This window comes from Quercus suber, unplaced genomic scaffold, assembly GCF_002906115.3.
Source record: "Quercus suber isolate HL8 unplaced genomic scaffold, Cork oak 2.0 scaffold_83, whole genome shotgun sequence".
Lineage (NCBI taxonomy): Eukaryota > Viridiplantae > Streptophyta > Magnoliopsida > Fagales > Fagaceae > Quercus > Quercus suber.
In genome coordinates this window covers 1,216,819-1,233,481 of record NW_027069548.1, presented here as the reverse complement: position 1 = coordinate 1,233,481, position 16,663 = coordinate 1,216,819, and the positions used below count along the sequence as shown (strand labels likewise).

At 34.5% G+C, this 16,663-nt stretch overlaps 1 protein-coding gene across 1 annotated transcript; it reads right to left on the bottom strand.

Moving 5' to 3' along the window:
- Window positions 1–480: 480 nt before the first annotated feature.
- On the bottom strand, window positions 481–15,011 carry LOC111994338 (protein ACTIVITY OF BC1 COMPLEX KINASE 8, chloroplastic). Its single transcript, XM_024026207.2, has 21 exons — window positions 14,413–15,011; window positions 13,221–13,356; window positions 11,464–11,630; window positions 10,946–11,066; window positions 10,663–10,763; window positions 10,194–10,292; window positions 8,849–8,959; window positions 8,654–8,733; window positions 8,477–8,546; window positions 7,072–7,145; window positions 6,894–6,963; window positions 6,683–6,771; window positions 5,773–5,897; window positions 4,779–4,859; window positions 4,629–4,689; window positions 4,482–4,536; window positions 4,259–4,357; window positions 4,087–4,176; window positions 3,144–3,203; window positions 2,925–3,048; window positions 481–974 (listed from the first exon to the last, which is right to left on the bottom strand). The coding sequence occupies exons 1-20, from the start codon at window positions 14,872–14,874 to the stop codon at window positions 2,932–2,934; spliced, it is 2,268 nt and encodes a 755-aa protein (XP_023881975.1). The 5' UTR covers window positions 14,875–15,011; the 3' UTR covers window positions 481–974; window positions 2,925–2,931.
- Between the last annotated feature and the right edge of the window lie 1,652 nt (window positions 15,012–16,663).

Sequence of the window (16,663 nt, the reverse complement as noted above, 5' to 3'; positions counted from 1 at the left end):
AACGCCACTTTTAGAGTTCATTTCTAGCATTTTTATTGTTACCAATCACAACTTACCATCTAAGCATGTTATGAAAAATGCTTTATCCATAGGCTCTGCCTAATACAAAAAAGGATACCACGTTGAATAAAAACAAGGCAGTTTGGATGAGTAAGGATGGCCCTAACATTCACCCTCAACATCCAAACAAGGGAAAATTACAGCTACCAGCCAACAAAAGGTGGCTGCAAAAATGAAAACTTAGCTAAACAAATTTGAAATAAGAGCGCACATGTGAATACCCAGATGTGTACAATTGCTTGGAAAGAGTACTTTTCTTCTTTGTCGATCCATGTACTAAATTTGCTTCAAGTACAGACAGTTGCTCGAAATTTACACGGATTGATTGTGCCAAAAAAGATTAGAGCAAAGAGAATAAAATTGTGAGGTATGCAACCATCATTATTACAATTTCCATCAGAGATATTGAAACAAATGGGAGAAGCAAAAAGGCGCAGCACATTTTATTGAACAATTTTCTTCCTGGTACAAAATTATACACAGGCTAATGGTCATCCCATCCTGTCAAATATGATGGGATGCTACAGTGCCAACATCTACAATATAAATGTTATAAATGTAACTCCTGAGTAGGGCTGAGAGCTATCATTTATGGCCATCAGCCTGCCAATAAAGTCACCACGTCTAGAGACTCTAGTCCTTTGGGGAACATCCTTGCTGAAACTTATAATTACAACAAAGTGACTTAGCTAACCTACTTACAAGTTTGATCTCATTATAATCATGAATTTGAAGAATCCAGTGAAAACGTTCAGCCTCGAGAGGTTTTCTTTATCATGAATCAGAGAGTTGGAAGTTTTTGCTCTTATTGATGGTATAAGAACCTTGCATGAAGTGCACCTTTAAGCTCTTATTTTCTTAATGTTGCATGTTTGATTAGAAAGCTTTATATGAGCTGAATCTCCACTCTAGATCTGCAATGAACCCAACCAAATGAACCGTGGTCCATAGTCAAGATTGATATAACAGGAACACTTCATAGCAGTGACAATAATATAGCATAAAAACTGTAACCAGTAAAATGCTTCACAATCCCTAAAGATCAGAAGAATGATTGCGCAAAATGGTCAACATGCAAAGGCACATTATTATAGCAATTAGGAATTTTTCGTAACTGTTCATAAATTAGTTATACTGCAACAAAGAATTTGCACTTCATCAATTTATTTGCCATCAGCTTAATTAGTGAGCTCCTATATGGCCTGTAACTTATTATCTATGCTAGTGGCTGAGGCTCTCAATAACTTATTTCCAAGGGCAAGAATAGTGAATGGATGATGGTTGTTAAAAAATTACATATATCGAATCCTGATGATCCACTTTACGTGGCTGGAACTATTTTGTTCAGTGATATAATGAGCTGGCTCAAGAAAGTCTTACTCCTAGGTGCTTTATATCAGTCTTTAATTTGAGAATAAAATGAGATATTTAGAGTTTGTTTGGGATCCACTTATTTTGCTAAAACTGAAAACTTTTAGCTGAAAGTACTGTAGATAAAGGTAAAAGTTAGCTGAAATAGTACAATGAGACCTATGAACAGTACCAAAAAGTATAATGGGGTCCATAAATAGTAGCAAAAATAAGTTGAATAATAAAATAAGTTGGCTTTATAAGCTAGAGCCAAACACACACTTAATGATACCAAAAATCTATGACACAGAGAGGTTAGGTTCCTAATTGCTCATCATGGACAACCCAAAGGTGCTACAGATTAAATTGCTAAGTTTGGAATTTGCACAACTCTAAAAAAAAGGAATTATTATTTTTAACTTGACATCCTATTTAGGGAATAAATCAACTTAATAAAGTTTGTCCACTTTCATGCAAGTGTTAGAGAATGCCAGAAAATTGTGGCTACCCTTTTATTATAATCTGTCTTGCAATAATGTGGCTATATGTGAGCTAAAGGTATTGGCAGCTGGTGGAGGCATTGGAAGCTGGTGCAGTTAGGTTTTTCCAGTGTGAACATTGTTTTGCTCTTGGCAGACCTTATCACCATGGCACAATGAATGAATGGTACATGCACCCATTCTCCTTGCTCAATGCTCGATGGGATCAGTTGAGTACACCTATTTAATGAATGCCTTCCATGGGCTCTGGGTCCTACCCTTTCTTACTCATACAAAAGGGGAGTGGGGTGGTCTTGGCAGATTTTGAGAACAATTCTTCAGTCTTCCATTCCACACTCCCAGGTACACCCTCCAGTACAGCTTGTTTGAACAGAATCATTGAACAAGATAATATTGCCGACATCAGAAGGTCGATGAACGATGACAAGTCATTTTATCATCTGCTAGTTCTTCTTCTTTTCTTTTATTTTAATATTATTATTTTTTTCTGAATAACATTAATGACATATGTTGAATGAAACAAATAACATTACTCCCCCACAAGGAAAATATCCCATCTCCCACACCCACAGAATTCGGGAAAACAGAGGGCACTGAGGAAATGGCAGTTCTCCTCGTTCACAGACTCCCATGCAAATCAATTGATTGTTTAAATAAAATTTCATAAATTGAAAAAAGAGTTGCTTCTAGCCCAATTATTTTTCTCATAAAAAAAATAAAAATAAAAAACTTGGATTATTCAGTCACGCGTATCTGACACAATTTTTAAGTGGTCTAGAATAAGAGAAAATTGAAAAGGCTGAATTATTGAATATAAAGAGGCTTCAATGAATGTTAAAAACAAAAAAAAGCTTTTTTTTTTTTTTATATGTAAGATATTGTCTTATGTGTCCTGTAGATGTACTTGTATGAAGGGAGTTACTTGGGGCCAGGCATGGCTTATATTATTAAAGAGTCTTGCACAGATGATTTAGAGAACTAAAACATTATATAAACAAACTACAGAAATCTTACCGATTGTTTAAGCAGTTCCTGTAACCAACCTCTCCTGTTCATCTAATTTTCTGACCTTCAGAATACCAAATAGAACTTGAAAGCCAAAAAATGCACAGATGGCATATGCTATAGTGGCAGGCACCTAAAAAGGAACAATTCGACCAAAGCATTGAATAAGAGTTAAGCGCCACAGACACTTTATTTTGCAAAGAACAAAAATTGTCACAGATGGCTTACTCGAACGGAATTGAAATACAAAATTGTTGCAAGGTTTATTAGACTTCCAGCAGCTACAGCCTGTTAGTCAAAAGAAGATACAATCAAGGAGAGATAAAATGATATAAAGAATATTCCAATTTTTTTTCTGATAAACATCAGTCAAACTTATGAGATAACCTGTCCAAAAGATATAGAGAGGAAACTGGAAATGTTTTCATTAACATTTTAAATCTCTAGGCTAAAACTTGTCATGGTAATCTGTAGTCTTTTTTAAAAATAAAAAATTACCTTATTTCCAAAACTGTACAAAGTTTCTAATTCATGTCATGGTATTAACTACTTACAAACAGATATTCAATACTTTTCTTTTTCTGTTTTTGGTGACCTGACCATGTGTTGAAAGCAAAAATCATTGTTATGTGAAAAAACTTGAGCATTTTGTAAGTAAACACAACTTCCTATCGCCATGCACAGACCTTTCTTAGATACAGCTCTCTTCAAAATAGAAAATCAATACGTTATTTTCACATTTCAATTTAAAGTTGCATAAAATACCAATCAAAATAGTGATTTGACAATGTTAGCACGTATGCTAAAAAATGGATTCCAAAATCTTCCAAAGAAATTATATCACCTAAGATATTGGTACAGAATTAAGGAAAGTGATGGTTACTGCCACATCCAATAGCTTTCTTCATATAGACACGAAGCGGTCTACCATGTCTCCTTTATTTTTTTATGTTTTTTCTTCTCCTTCTTCTTTATTCCCCCTTGTTTTGGTGCTCTGGGATTTGGGAGCCCCAAGGGCCCAATAACCATCAATGTTTCACATATTCTTTTATTTGTATTTGAAGAAACCACAAAGAAAAGAAATAAATTTTTTTGTGAGACTGTCATGTGCCTAAGAGTTCATGAGAAAGACTTGTATAATTCCACTAGGAGATCAGCCAGCAAAACTCACATTCCCTATTGTTCTCTGAACAGCTGCAACACGCTGGAATGCCCTCTCAGACTCCAAAGTTCGAACTCGCAGTTTAAGATCACCTTGCTCCTGTATTAAAAGGAGAACAGAACATCAAAATGAAAGCCACATCAACAAAACATATATCACATAAAAAATTTTGAATAAATACCAATCGTTGGATAATTTCTGCAAGCTTTTCAACTCTGTCAGCCTGTCTGAATAAGTTGTAGAATGCAATGGACTGTCTGTCCCATCTCTTTCTGACATCCTGACAGATATAAGATTTACCAGGATATTAAGAAACATACCATATCAATATACAAGGTAACAGTAGAATCGAGAGATTTTCATTTGCATTCATCCAAAAAAATAAAAAGATGAGTTTCATTTGCCTTTAAGATAACTTCAACTCCTGCTTCCCGAAATCTTAGCAACTCCATTGCATAGCTACATTGTAAAGCATCAAAGACAAGTCAGATAGACTGAATATATGGCTTGCTAAATCTCAAAGAGTTGGTTGAAACTAAGATTAAACTCACGGTTTAGCAATCTCAGTAATATCAAATCGAGGGTCAAGGCCTTTCCCAATGCCATCTAAAACTACAAAAACGATCATGATTTACTATTCTTAGGTTCATGTATCATAATCCAATCATAGTTATGAAGCGGCCGTGGTCTTTTTATATTACCTGAAAATGCTCTAACAACAAATGTGAATGTGGCAGGAAATCGAAAGGGTTGATCCGCAGCAATGGCTAATAAATCTTCCCCTATTAAGAGAATGCAACGGTTAGCATCTCATCAAGTTCATGGTGAATAAGTGAAAACCATAGTGCTTTCATTTGCTCCAAGGTAGAAAATTACACAACTAATTTGAGGGTAGGAAGTTCAAACATAAGACAGTATTTGTTTATTTTACTAAAGTTTTGCATACAAAGGCATACACAAACATGTTACCATTGTACATAAATACATTACATAATATTCAATGATACTTTTGCCACAATTCATTTAAATTGCCCTTGATAAATTACCAATTGTCCCAAAAGTTTAAACAATTAGGGAATGCTACCAATTGTCCCAAAAACTTAAGCTATTAGGAAATTATTAATTTAATCCTTTAACCAATATTCTAACACTCCCCTCATGTGTGGACCTAGACTCCCCCTTAATAAGTGGGGCCCAAAATGTGGGATTTTTAACTTTTAAAATGGGAGGCAGAGCAGAGATAGAGTTTGAATTCATGACCACTTGCTCTGATACCATGATAATTTACCAATTGCCCAAAGGCTTAAGCTGTTAAGAAATTATGAATTCAATCATTTAACCTATATTATAACAACTCTTAGGAGACCTAAAGCTTTAATCTGCCAAAATACAGTTGCTTGTGTTCCCATCAAACAGGTAGATAATTCTAACTCCAGAGTACGCCTAAATTCCCTAGGTCTCAAGTTATACAATGTGACCCCAGTACAAAATCTTTTCTGAAAAGCCAAGGCTTCTCATAAAACAGAGGATAGTTCTTGGATGAAGAATACTAGGGCAGGATGCATTGTATTGATCGGGCACACACCCACCACGTGTATTTAGCTCCCAAAATCTTTTGAAATGGCGCTATATTCCATATCTCATTAACAAGCATAGAAACTATCACAGGCACAAAATCTAGACCAGGTGAATTACCAATTGCAGCCAGTCTTTGTTTCTTTTTCATTACTCTTTCCTCCTTGCTCAATGGCTTTTTAAACCCAAGTTCCGCTGTTGTCATCTCTCTTTCTTTTCTTTGCGCAGCAAGACGCTCTTCAAAACTGCAAAATAGTCAGCATAGAATTTCATTTCATGGTTAGACAAAGGTTTAATCAGGAAAAAAAAAAAAAAAAAAGTCTTGAGATTTCACTGGTACTTCTTTGTTTTATGTTACCCAAGGGTCCCAGTGCTTATTTGAGGCTCACAGTGCAAATAAAACAGTAGCATAATCAGTGCAGACAATGTGTAGAGCTGTACTTAAAACAATATCATCGTACTAAAATACAAAATAACAAAATATCATGTATAGGTAAAGTCAGCACATTTTCAATTCCACCCTGTACATGATTAAAGATAACACAAGTATTGTAGTATAACTCATGGTTGACAGCACTATAACACTACCAATATTAGGCTAAAACATTATTCCAAAAACAAATATCTTCATATCTGGTGGATTTTTAAATGACTTCTATGTCAGCTCTATCATGCAATAAATTAGTCAGCTAGAAGCATTGGTAGTGCTCTTCGAGTGTAATACATTTGACCTGACATAAAGGCATTCTGCCCAAGTGGGCATTTGAGGCATAGCTAAAGTTTAGCTTAGTTCTGTTTTTTGTCAAAAAATAAATAATAAAAGAAAAATTATTGGTAATTTTACACAAACAAAATAATATATCAACTGGCAGAATGCCTTTTTATAGCTCAAATGGAAAAATAACATATCAAAGAAAGTAAGCAAAAGCATTAATGAAATAAAATCTTTAAAAGAGAAAGAAAGATAAGAAATGGAACCCATGGGAATTTTCCACTCAACTCTCGCTATTATTCTCTACACTAAGAGCACCTGTTAAGAAAGAACTGTGCTGTTCGTCTGACAGCAGTCATATCTCCAGTAGGCACAAGAACACCCATTTGAATCATTGCCTGAAGGACCTGCATCAGCGCAAAAGTTTCCAATGATAAAGTAAACACAAACCAAGCACGGGAACAACAATATTATTAACATATGGTAAAAGTAATGATGGCCATTTTTACTTGAAAGTTGAAAAAATTACCTTGTCTGGATCCTTCTCATAAACTCCATAGAATGTTTCCAGTAAACCTTCTCTGATATTTGGACTGATACTGCAAGTTAGAGACAGAAAATGCACAGGACAGTCACAAAAGAAAACTTGATAAATGGATTTGTCAGTAAATTCTTACAGTATATCACAGCAAAGGGTCCAGAAATACCTTCCCATCATTCCAAAATCATAAAAAATCAACCTACCACCGTTGACATCATCAACGGCAATATTTCCGGGATGCTGCAGATAGAAATAAAAAGAGGTTCTGATTACATCTAGCTGATAGATATTTAATAGCAGGATTGTATGTGATTATAAAAAAAAATGTGGACACAGTTTCCTTAATTGTAGATCACAAATGGATCCTTAAAAACCTGAGTAAGACAGAAAACATGGAATTCTAACAAAACTTCTCTGTCATGGCTATTCTATTGAAACAGCATTAAATAAGAGAAAAGACACAAACAGATATATTCAAACTAACAGCCAAGAGGGATTGATAAAACCACTACTCCAGAACAGTATAGTGCGAGGGTTTTCTAGACCACCTTTTTAAATTATTTATATGATTCTAATATATATTTCATAAGAGTTCTCTTCTCTTTGTAATAAATCTGTCTTGCCTATATCCAACAATATAAAAAGGAGACCTCATTTTAGCTTTTTTCTTTTTTTTTTTTTTAATCAAGGATGCATATTGAAAAACCATTGTGACAATGCAAATCAAATACAGTGACCATAAATGTGTTTCAGATTTGTCAGGTTGTTCAATGCTGTTCCCTTAACCCTGATTGACTTTTAGAAAATGCAACTGCACTCCACCAGAGTTGCCCTTTTCCTTATCTAATACCACTGTATCATGGAGGGACACTCTGACACCAAACAAAATAAGAATTAAAAACAGAGACTCGTCCAACTCCCCCATCCCCCCTTCTTTCTATCTTCCTGACCCCGCTCATCGGCTCATGTTTGTGATATCTAGGAGACTGAACTTTTCAAATTAAACAAGTTAACTTTATGCGCATTGTAGTCCAAAGTCAAAATATTTTTCTCCAAATAAAAAAAAAAATGCTATAAATTACAAATTAAGCGTCTGTTGATTCCAATTTTAGATTAAAATTAAGAAAGAATATTTTTCTTCATAAATGATATTTTAATTTCAAGTTTTTGGCAGGGGGGTTGAGAATTCTAGCGTTTTAGCTGGTGCATCAGGTGAATGCCACAGCCTTCAGGCAAAACTCACACTTCAAAATGTTAGGGACAATCCTGTAAAGCATGAGCCTTGACACATTGTTGCCTCAAGTGTGCAGCAGATTTTTAGAGAATCATTCCATAAGGCAAGCCTTCAGACATAGTTGTTGCACGTCATTAAAAAAAAAAAAAAACAAAACAAAACAAAAAAAAAAAACAAAAACAAAATCAATGTAAGTGCATAAGCAATATGCAAGCACAATAAACTTCTGTTCTGGAATCATTTTATAATTCCACAAAGTAGTCGTAATTGGACAATTGTAAGCATACTTCAAAAAATAGTATAGAACCAAAAATCAAAAGCAACGGCAGGAACTCACAGGATCAGCATGGAAAAAACCATGAGACAGAATTTGTTCCAAGTAAGATTCAACAGCATATCGACCCAACCTACAGAATGTGGCACTAGAATCATCAGGTCACATGTGATGTGTAAGAGTTGAAGGTCACTCGCAAAAATGATTTCACCAAGATGAAAGGGAGGGAATTGGATTAACCTTTGGCGATCAACGCCCAGCTGATCCAAAGCTTTTATCTTGTTTATCTTGATCCCTGGGACATACTCCATTGTCAGAACCTACATGCATAAAATTATAATGATAATAATTAGAAAGGAGAAAGATATTAAAAAGAAAAGGAAAAAAAAAACTACTGTTCACTTGTTGGGAGGTCACTATACAGAAGAATTAAACCTGCGGTGTTGTGTATTCCCAGAATATTGATGGAACTTTCATGTAATCCATATTTTTGAAGTTACTTGCAAACAATTCTGCATTTGCAGCTTCCTTGGTGTAATCAATCTCCTGAAATTTCAATTTTCAGGTTTTTGACTTTAACGGGGAAGAAGAAGAAAAAGAAGGAGAAGAGGAAGAAGAAGAAGAGAGAGAAAGAGAAACAGAGAGAGGAGCTGAAAATGAAATTAAATATAAAGTACGTTCTGCATCAATGATCTATTAGGGACTGAAAACTGCAAAATAAAATAAGATCACAGCACATTTTTAAACTTCTGCTTATCACATCTAATCTGTTGAATCATAAAAGGTTGAACTAAAATGGCAACCCAACACAATTTTCTTTCACAAATAGGATTTGAATTTTCCCATAGTTATAGCCTGCAAAGCAGCTCATGTACAACCTTCCATCAGAAGCCTTGTTCATCAATTACTTCAGAACATTATGTCATATTCAGTACAGAATCAGTCTACAGCGTATTCAGCAATATCTTGTTCTCTCACTAGAATAGCATTCCTCAACAAACCATCAGGAAATCAATATAATTCCAACTTGAATGACTAGAATGTCAACTTGACCATAATATCTAACATGACTACATGATGGCCCCATGATGCTTACTGGAACGTCATTGTAAGCTATTTATTATCAATTAATTGATGTTTGGAACACCTATGGGGAAAGGGGATCAAAACCAACCAGGCCAGTGTGCTGTTAAGGAAACATGTCCAACAAACTAGATTTATACTAGAAGCAAATGGATTGAGTAGCCTTTTTCTAACACCGCAAGATCGGGCATTGATAAAAAGGATTTTGGTCATAGTCAACAGGGCAGGATACCACACTCAACTTGCCCTGTTTGAATATAAGAAATTTGAGAGGTCATTAGCCAACTTCATTGGCACATTCTGCTTCAACATTTTACTTTATGCTGGTCACAGACAAGATAACTCATAGAGCATTGTTTACTAGCAACCTTGACTCACATTCTCCTTTTTCTTCCCTCGGCCTCTGTTGCATGACTGAGCTTCACAATCAACTTTCTCTAGTATTGTCCTTAAAATTGTTGCACGAAATCCCTCAAATGATTTAACATAATATTACTAGTCTATTTCTTTGTGGGCCTTACTCTTCCATATCAACATCCTTGTCTCAACTAAATTCATTTTACATTATGGATATGTTTCTTCTTTAAGCATAGCAACCCTTATAATCATGTTGTGTGCCTTAAATTTATGAAAAATAGTAAGGTAGTTTCATAATAAATCTAACATAAGAATGAGGCAACCAAGGCAATATGACAACCTGATATAAGACATTAGCACACTCATCATAGATAGCAACCCAATCCCTCTTTGCACCGTCTGACTTTGGGTCAACTTTTTGAAGATATTCTGCAATTACCTGAAATAAACAATGACCATGCACATTATAACTGCAAAACCCCTAAAAGTAAAAACAAGTTAAATATCAAGAATTACCCCTCAAATGCATTCCACATATAATTTTGTAAAACCATGTGGATGCCCATATAGATGTAAACACAACACAGACGCATAGAGACATTAAAAATTAAAAAGAAAAATTAAATTAAAAGCCTCCAAGTTTCTTCATTACCAATACCATGAAATCAAAATCATGGTATATTAAGTAATATATCTAATGAAAAATGTCAATTTTTCCAGGACAAAAGACCAAAAATCAAATTGATGAATAATTAGGATTTCACGACTATAATGACCACTAAAAGAATAATGCCAAAAAGAAAACTAACCCTCAGGTTTTTAAGATCAATATCAAAAAGACCCTTGAGACCAGGCCTTTGTACTTTAACAACAACTTCCTGTCCCTTCAATCTTGCACGGTGGACCTGACCTGCATAAATTAGATAACAGAATTTGATTATTCAAAATTTATCAGTTATGAAACTATAAATCTAAAAACAGCTTTACCATTATAAAAAAATGAATAAAACAAAATAAGGAACACTTGAGCTAGGTTAATTTACTTTCGCACAAATTTCTGTATAACAAATGTCAAAAGCAAATCAAGGTTACCAAGACTAGCGGCAGCTATTGGTTCATAGTCAAAACGATCAAAGATAGCAGTCACAGGAGCTCCAAGCTCTTCTTCAACTATAGACACAGCAGTTTCTGATGGGAAGGGAGGAACTTGATCCTGAAGCCAAAAAGCAAATTAGTTCTAACATAAAGAATTGCCAAATAGAAAAAGATAGCAAACCAATAATATTCAGTGAATGTTGTTCATTTGTTCTTTGAGAAAGGTAAGGAGAAAAACATGGTTAGCTTTTATATTCAGAAGCTTAATAGAAAAGCAATGGTAAATGTCCAAAAGGGTGGGGGAAAATAGTTATTAATAAATTATTAAGCCAGTGAGCTCTAGCTCAAACAGCACTTCCTTCTTCCATAAGAATGGGTGGAGTGAGGCCGTGGGTTAAAAATACACATGGTGCACGAGTAACTGACCAATAGAAATAATTTAGCTTAGCATTTGTGACTAGAAAAAAAAAGGGCTATCGACACTCATAAATGATATTTAATAAAACAACTTCAACCTGAAGTTCTGACAACTGATCAACATATTCTTGAGCAAGAATGTCCACCCTTGTGGAGAACTGCTGGCCAATTTTGATGAATGTAGGACCTAATCTCAAAATACTTTCTTTAAGCCATTTGGCAAGGGCCTTCCGCCTTAAAGTTTTCTTCTCTTCTGTCATTCCTCCTGCAAATTCACATATTTGATATTACGTCTAGATTCAACCACCACCCCCTCTCCAGGAAAAAAAAAAAAAAAAACACTCAAGTTATGTATTGCTCAAGAATTCTAGATTTCAAGCCCTCGGCAATTACTCTGCAACAAAATGTTCTAAAGCAAAACCTTACAAGAAAAATGTTATAATGAAACAACAGAAACAAAAAGAGAATGAAAGCATAATTACAAACACTCTAATTAATTACAAAAATCAGCAAGGTCTATATTAGTTTCGAATCCTTGTGATCATCTAGTGGGCCTTGGCCATCTGGACTAGCGCACATGACAAGGTAGGGCTACTAGAAGTTCTATTTCACAGCCATCCCAACCAGAATAGGGAACAAGAACTAGTTGTAAACTAAATATAACTTTTGGAGTGAAAGATTAGAACACCTTTTTTAGGTAAAGAAAAACAGCACAAATGGGTTCGTGCAGCCAACACCAAGTTGTTGGGATAAAGGCATTATTAGATACCATAAAAGGTTAATGACCCAACCCAAGTATTCATAATAAATTTTTCTTCTTCATTTTTGGAAATGTAAATAAAACTATATTACAAAAAAGATGAAAAGGTACAATGAAAAGCCAAAGCACACAGGCAGTGTGCTAAGAACCATAAAAACAACAATTATGCATGATAAGTACAGCTATCTAGCAAATCTGGTAAGGAAGTAAACGTAAAATTTCCAAAGCATTTGTCCATTCGAGCAAATTCTGGAAGAATGAAAGCTTTAAATATTCATAATACATTATTTGTTAGTTTTCGTCAAAAATCTATTATAAACTAAACTTTCAAAAGTTACTTGCTGTGTTTGTTAGATGACTCAACATCAAAAACACTTATGAGGCAGCCAACATTGTTCATTCTGAGATCCTAATAGCAATGAGCAATCATAGTGCATGTGAAAAATAGCAATGAGCAATCATAGTGCATTCCTATGCTAACAAATCCAGTGAGAAGGTAACATGGTACAAAAATCCCAATGAGATAATCGAATAATGAGAACAAGAACTCCTTCACTTGGTCAGCTGGTTTAAGGAGCAGGAGAGGACAGTATTGTTCTTTTTGCCATTGCTTAGTGATGAGTTCATTTCTGCTTCTGTTGGCCATGTCATAGGAAATTTTTTCTCTATTCCTTGAGAATCCGATTCCAATGCCTATAGGTTTTATTTATGATCACGTTAGTTAAAATAGTTCATCTTCTCTCAACCGTTGATACCATGTTTGGATCAGTGTAGCTTGCTCCTGATTGGAATCTAATAGGATTTATTCTTAGAAAGCAATTCCAAGTTTCGATGGTATAAACCTTTGGTAATGTTGTACCATGGGCTTATGAGGACTTTCTTTTCATCCTTGACACTTGCAAAGTATTTTGTATTCAGGCCTTAAATATTGCAAAAGGCTTGCTTTATTTCTTCCCTAGGACTCCTAGATGGATAAGTAAGAGCCAGATTTTCAGAGCTATTAAGAATGCAACAGTTGGAGTTTTAGTTAAGAAAAAAGCCTTAACTACATGCATTCCATTTTTTGAAAATTTTCAACCAGTACAAGTGCCTGACCTCGATAAGAGAACTTTTGATTGTTCAACCAAGCCTTAAAGAAAAATGCTAGAACAAATCCCCATATTTCCAAGGTTCTCTGTATTGTTGAGTAGGTTTTGAATCTACTCCAACGGCCACCAGGTGTAACAGAAACCTGCAAAAGCCATATTTTAGCAAAAAATTATTCTCAACATATATATAGGTTACCCTTATGAACTTACATATATAAAAAAAGAAAGCCAAGCTTCAAAATAACTTAAAACAAGAAAATTATTTCTTGAAAATGTTCTGATCAACATGTCATTAACAAATATGTATTTTCCATACACCAACTGGTCTGATTCTGGGAATATATTTGAGCACAAAAAAAAAGGGAAAAATAAACAAAAACAAACAAACAAACCTTTGAGAATATATTTGTAACTTGTAAGGAATATCTTCACAAATATGCATAATATTATATAAAGCTAGAAGGCCTGAAGTCAGCTCAAAGTCATAAAATTGCATGCTGAGATTTTTAATTATTCCTGACTAACAAATACAACAACAAAGCTTAATTCCCAAAACTAAGGGGTTAGCTTTTTTATAGCCAAAAAAAAAAAAAAAACTCCTTATGAGCTTATGGATCCTTAACAGACTAATTAGGACTGTTTAAATGTATATTTCTCTGCCATTGTATCCTAAATCATACTCTCTGTCACCTCCTTCACTAACATTTCTGGGCTTGGAACCAGCTATGGGACAAACAAAAAATATGCACACTAGGTACAGACACAGATGGTGTTATAAACTAAACTAATGACAACTAAAATCTATCAAAAACCACCATGTCAAACACCACCAACCAACTAGTACCCTAACTTCCATGATTGATAGCCAAAGTTATATTCTTCAATAACACATATTAAACCAACGTCTCTTTACACACGTCCTGGATGTAATAGAATAGGCAAGAATATAAAGTAGCATTTCTGTGAAATATCCCACATAAGATTACAAATTCTTTCTCCCATACAACACCAACAACAACAAACACTCACTCTGCATTCCTTGGCATAGAGTTGGGTCCTTCAAAATCGAACCCTTGAATTTTCAAATTCAACTAAGCCTCAACTCCAAAACAATAATATTACAGCAAAAGAAACGCTATTCCTTCAAATACCACAGAATTGAAAAATCAAATTAATAACAATTTTTTTTTTTTATATACCTCAACTTCTTTCCCGGCTTGCTTGAACCACGCATCTTCTTTACCGATCTCCTCTAGCCTTCTCTTCCTTCCGTCCTCCTTCGCCGCCGAATCCTCCACCACCTCCGCTGCCGCCGGCGCCGCCGCCACACCATTTCCATTCAGATACTTCACCAAGCTCCCATTCTCACTCTCCACCGCCGCCGCGCCATTCGAGTACCTCCTCTCCTCATACCGAGTAGCAGCAGCAGCTCCATTATTTCCATTCAATTCCTTGATCAACTTGCTCTCTCTCTCATCGACTTCCACCACCGCGCTTCCTTCTTCCTTCAAAGCTCTGATTCTACGAGTCCGAACAGAAACACAACCGTACCTAAGGTTTCTAGAGAGAGAAGAAGGTTTAGAGAGAGAAACCCGGCGCTTGAGTGTGGATTGTGGAGAGAGAAAAAGGAGCTCGGGTAGCAGTAGGGAAGTGGTGGCCATATTTATCAAACTCCAAACTCTAACCCTAATTTTTCATTACAGAGAGAGAGAGAAATTTGAAAATTTTGGAAGGCTCAAAATTTGTGGTTGTGACAGTGAAGAAGTGGGGAGGAAGAGACTATCAGAGTGTGAAAGACAAAAAAATATATATATAGTATTACAAATAAATAAATATATAAGTGAAAAAACAAGAAATGGAGGGAAGGAAGTGGAGGTAGTTGGGACACGTGGCAAGTGGGAAGATGAGTGTTGAGGATTTGGGGGTTTCTGATTGGTTGAGAACCTTCACGGATTACTTTTAACCACAATTGTGGAAACCTTTTTTGGACGCTTTTTGGCTTACGTGTTATCCCACACTTCCAGATGTTCCTGCCTTCTTTTCTTTTCTTTTCTTTTCTTTTTTTTTAATATTTATGACATTGCTAGAATTGAACACAATGAGCAATGTGGATGCGAATAAATTTGAAAACTAGGTTGTAACTCGCATTTATGGAAACATTTCACATGACGAGGATAAAATGGTGCTATTTGAATAAGTGAGATACTCATTATTATGAATGGATTACTTAATACCAATTAAGGAAAAAAGGTTAGATTTTGTCGTAACATGTTTAAGGCACAGTTTTTTTTTTTTTTTAAAGAGTTTTAACTTATGGCATCCGTTTCTAATGATAGTTTTTTATCATCAAACAAAAACACCAATCGATTTCTAGTGTATGCAGGAATTGAACTCTAAATCTCTTATTTAACCATCAGAAATTTTATCAATTGAATTAATTGGAACTCGTAAAACATAGTTTGTAAAATTGCTTGGGAATTTTCATTTACTCCAAAATTTATATCTAACTAATTAATATTATTTCGGTGTTTGGTGACAATTTTTTTTATTTTTTATAATGGTTAGAATTTAAAAATACTATTAGAGTATTCACATTAGTTCATGCAAAAATATCTTTCTATTTTAACATAAAAACCTAATTTTTTTATTTTACACACCTACTTTCCAAAATACCTCAAATTAGATTATTTATTTTATATTATATTTCATTAAAATATCGTTTTTTCTTAATTTTTTTAATTACTTCTCTTTCTTCACACACATCAACCACTATTCACTTTCTTCCTCCATTCTCAAAATACGTAAAGAAATGATAAAAAATTAAATGCAAAATGAATATTGTCAGTGTAAATTTATACAATTACTGTAACAACTCTGCAAATTTATACATCTTTAACTTGATTGATTGGGTAATTTTAGGACTAAAATGTGTAAAATTAAGCTCTTTTTTCTATTTTGGATTGACTAATGCAAATGCTCTTACTAGTGGGAAATTATTGTATATTCTCGGAGTACCATAAATGCGTACTCCTTACTCTCACAGAAATAGTGGATCCTACTAATTAAATTCATAGTGGGACCCACCATTCATGTGAGAAGAAGGAGTATGCATTTATGGTGCTCTGGAAGTACCTAATAATTTTCGCTTACTAGCTATGTTACCCACCATTTGAACCTGCCTCCCTAGACCTCCAAGTATCTTTTATAACAAGGGAGGTACCAACTGGTCTAAGAAGTACAGTGATTTTTGTGACATGTACAACAAATAGAGAACTGTAATATCTTGCGATTTCTTTTTCTTTTTTTATATCTTATGCATAAGGAACTCAATAATTAATATTGAATTAAGTATGTCATTATATATTTTATATTTTATGATGAGTATGTTGTATTAAAGTGTTTTCTAATTTTAATTTGATTGATCAAATTTTAACATTTTTCTTTTTTTTT

Bases quoted from the DNA above. Each gene is read 5' to 3' on its own strand.
- LOC111994338 (XM_024026207.2), bottom strand. From the start codon at position 14,874: ATGGCCACCACTTCCCTACTGCTACCCGAGCTCCTTTTTCTCTCTCCA. The intron at 10,764-10,945 runs GTAACCTTGATT...TAATTTATGCAG, and splicing joins AATAGCTGCCGCTAGTCTTG to GTCAGGTCCACCGTGCAAGA. The intron at 8,734-8,848 runs GTTTAATTCTTC...TTATGCATGTAG, and splicing joins GGGAATACACAACACCGCAG to GTTCTGACAATGGAGTATGT.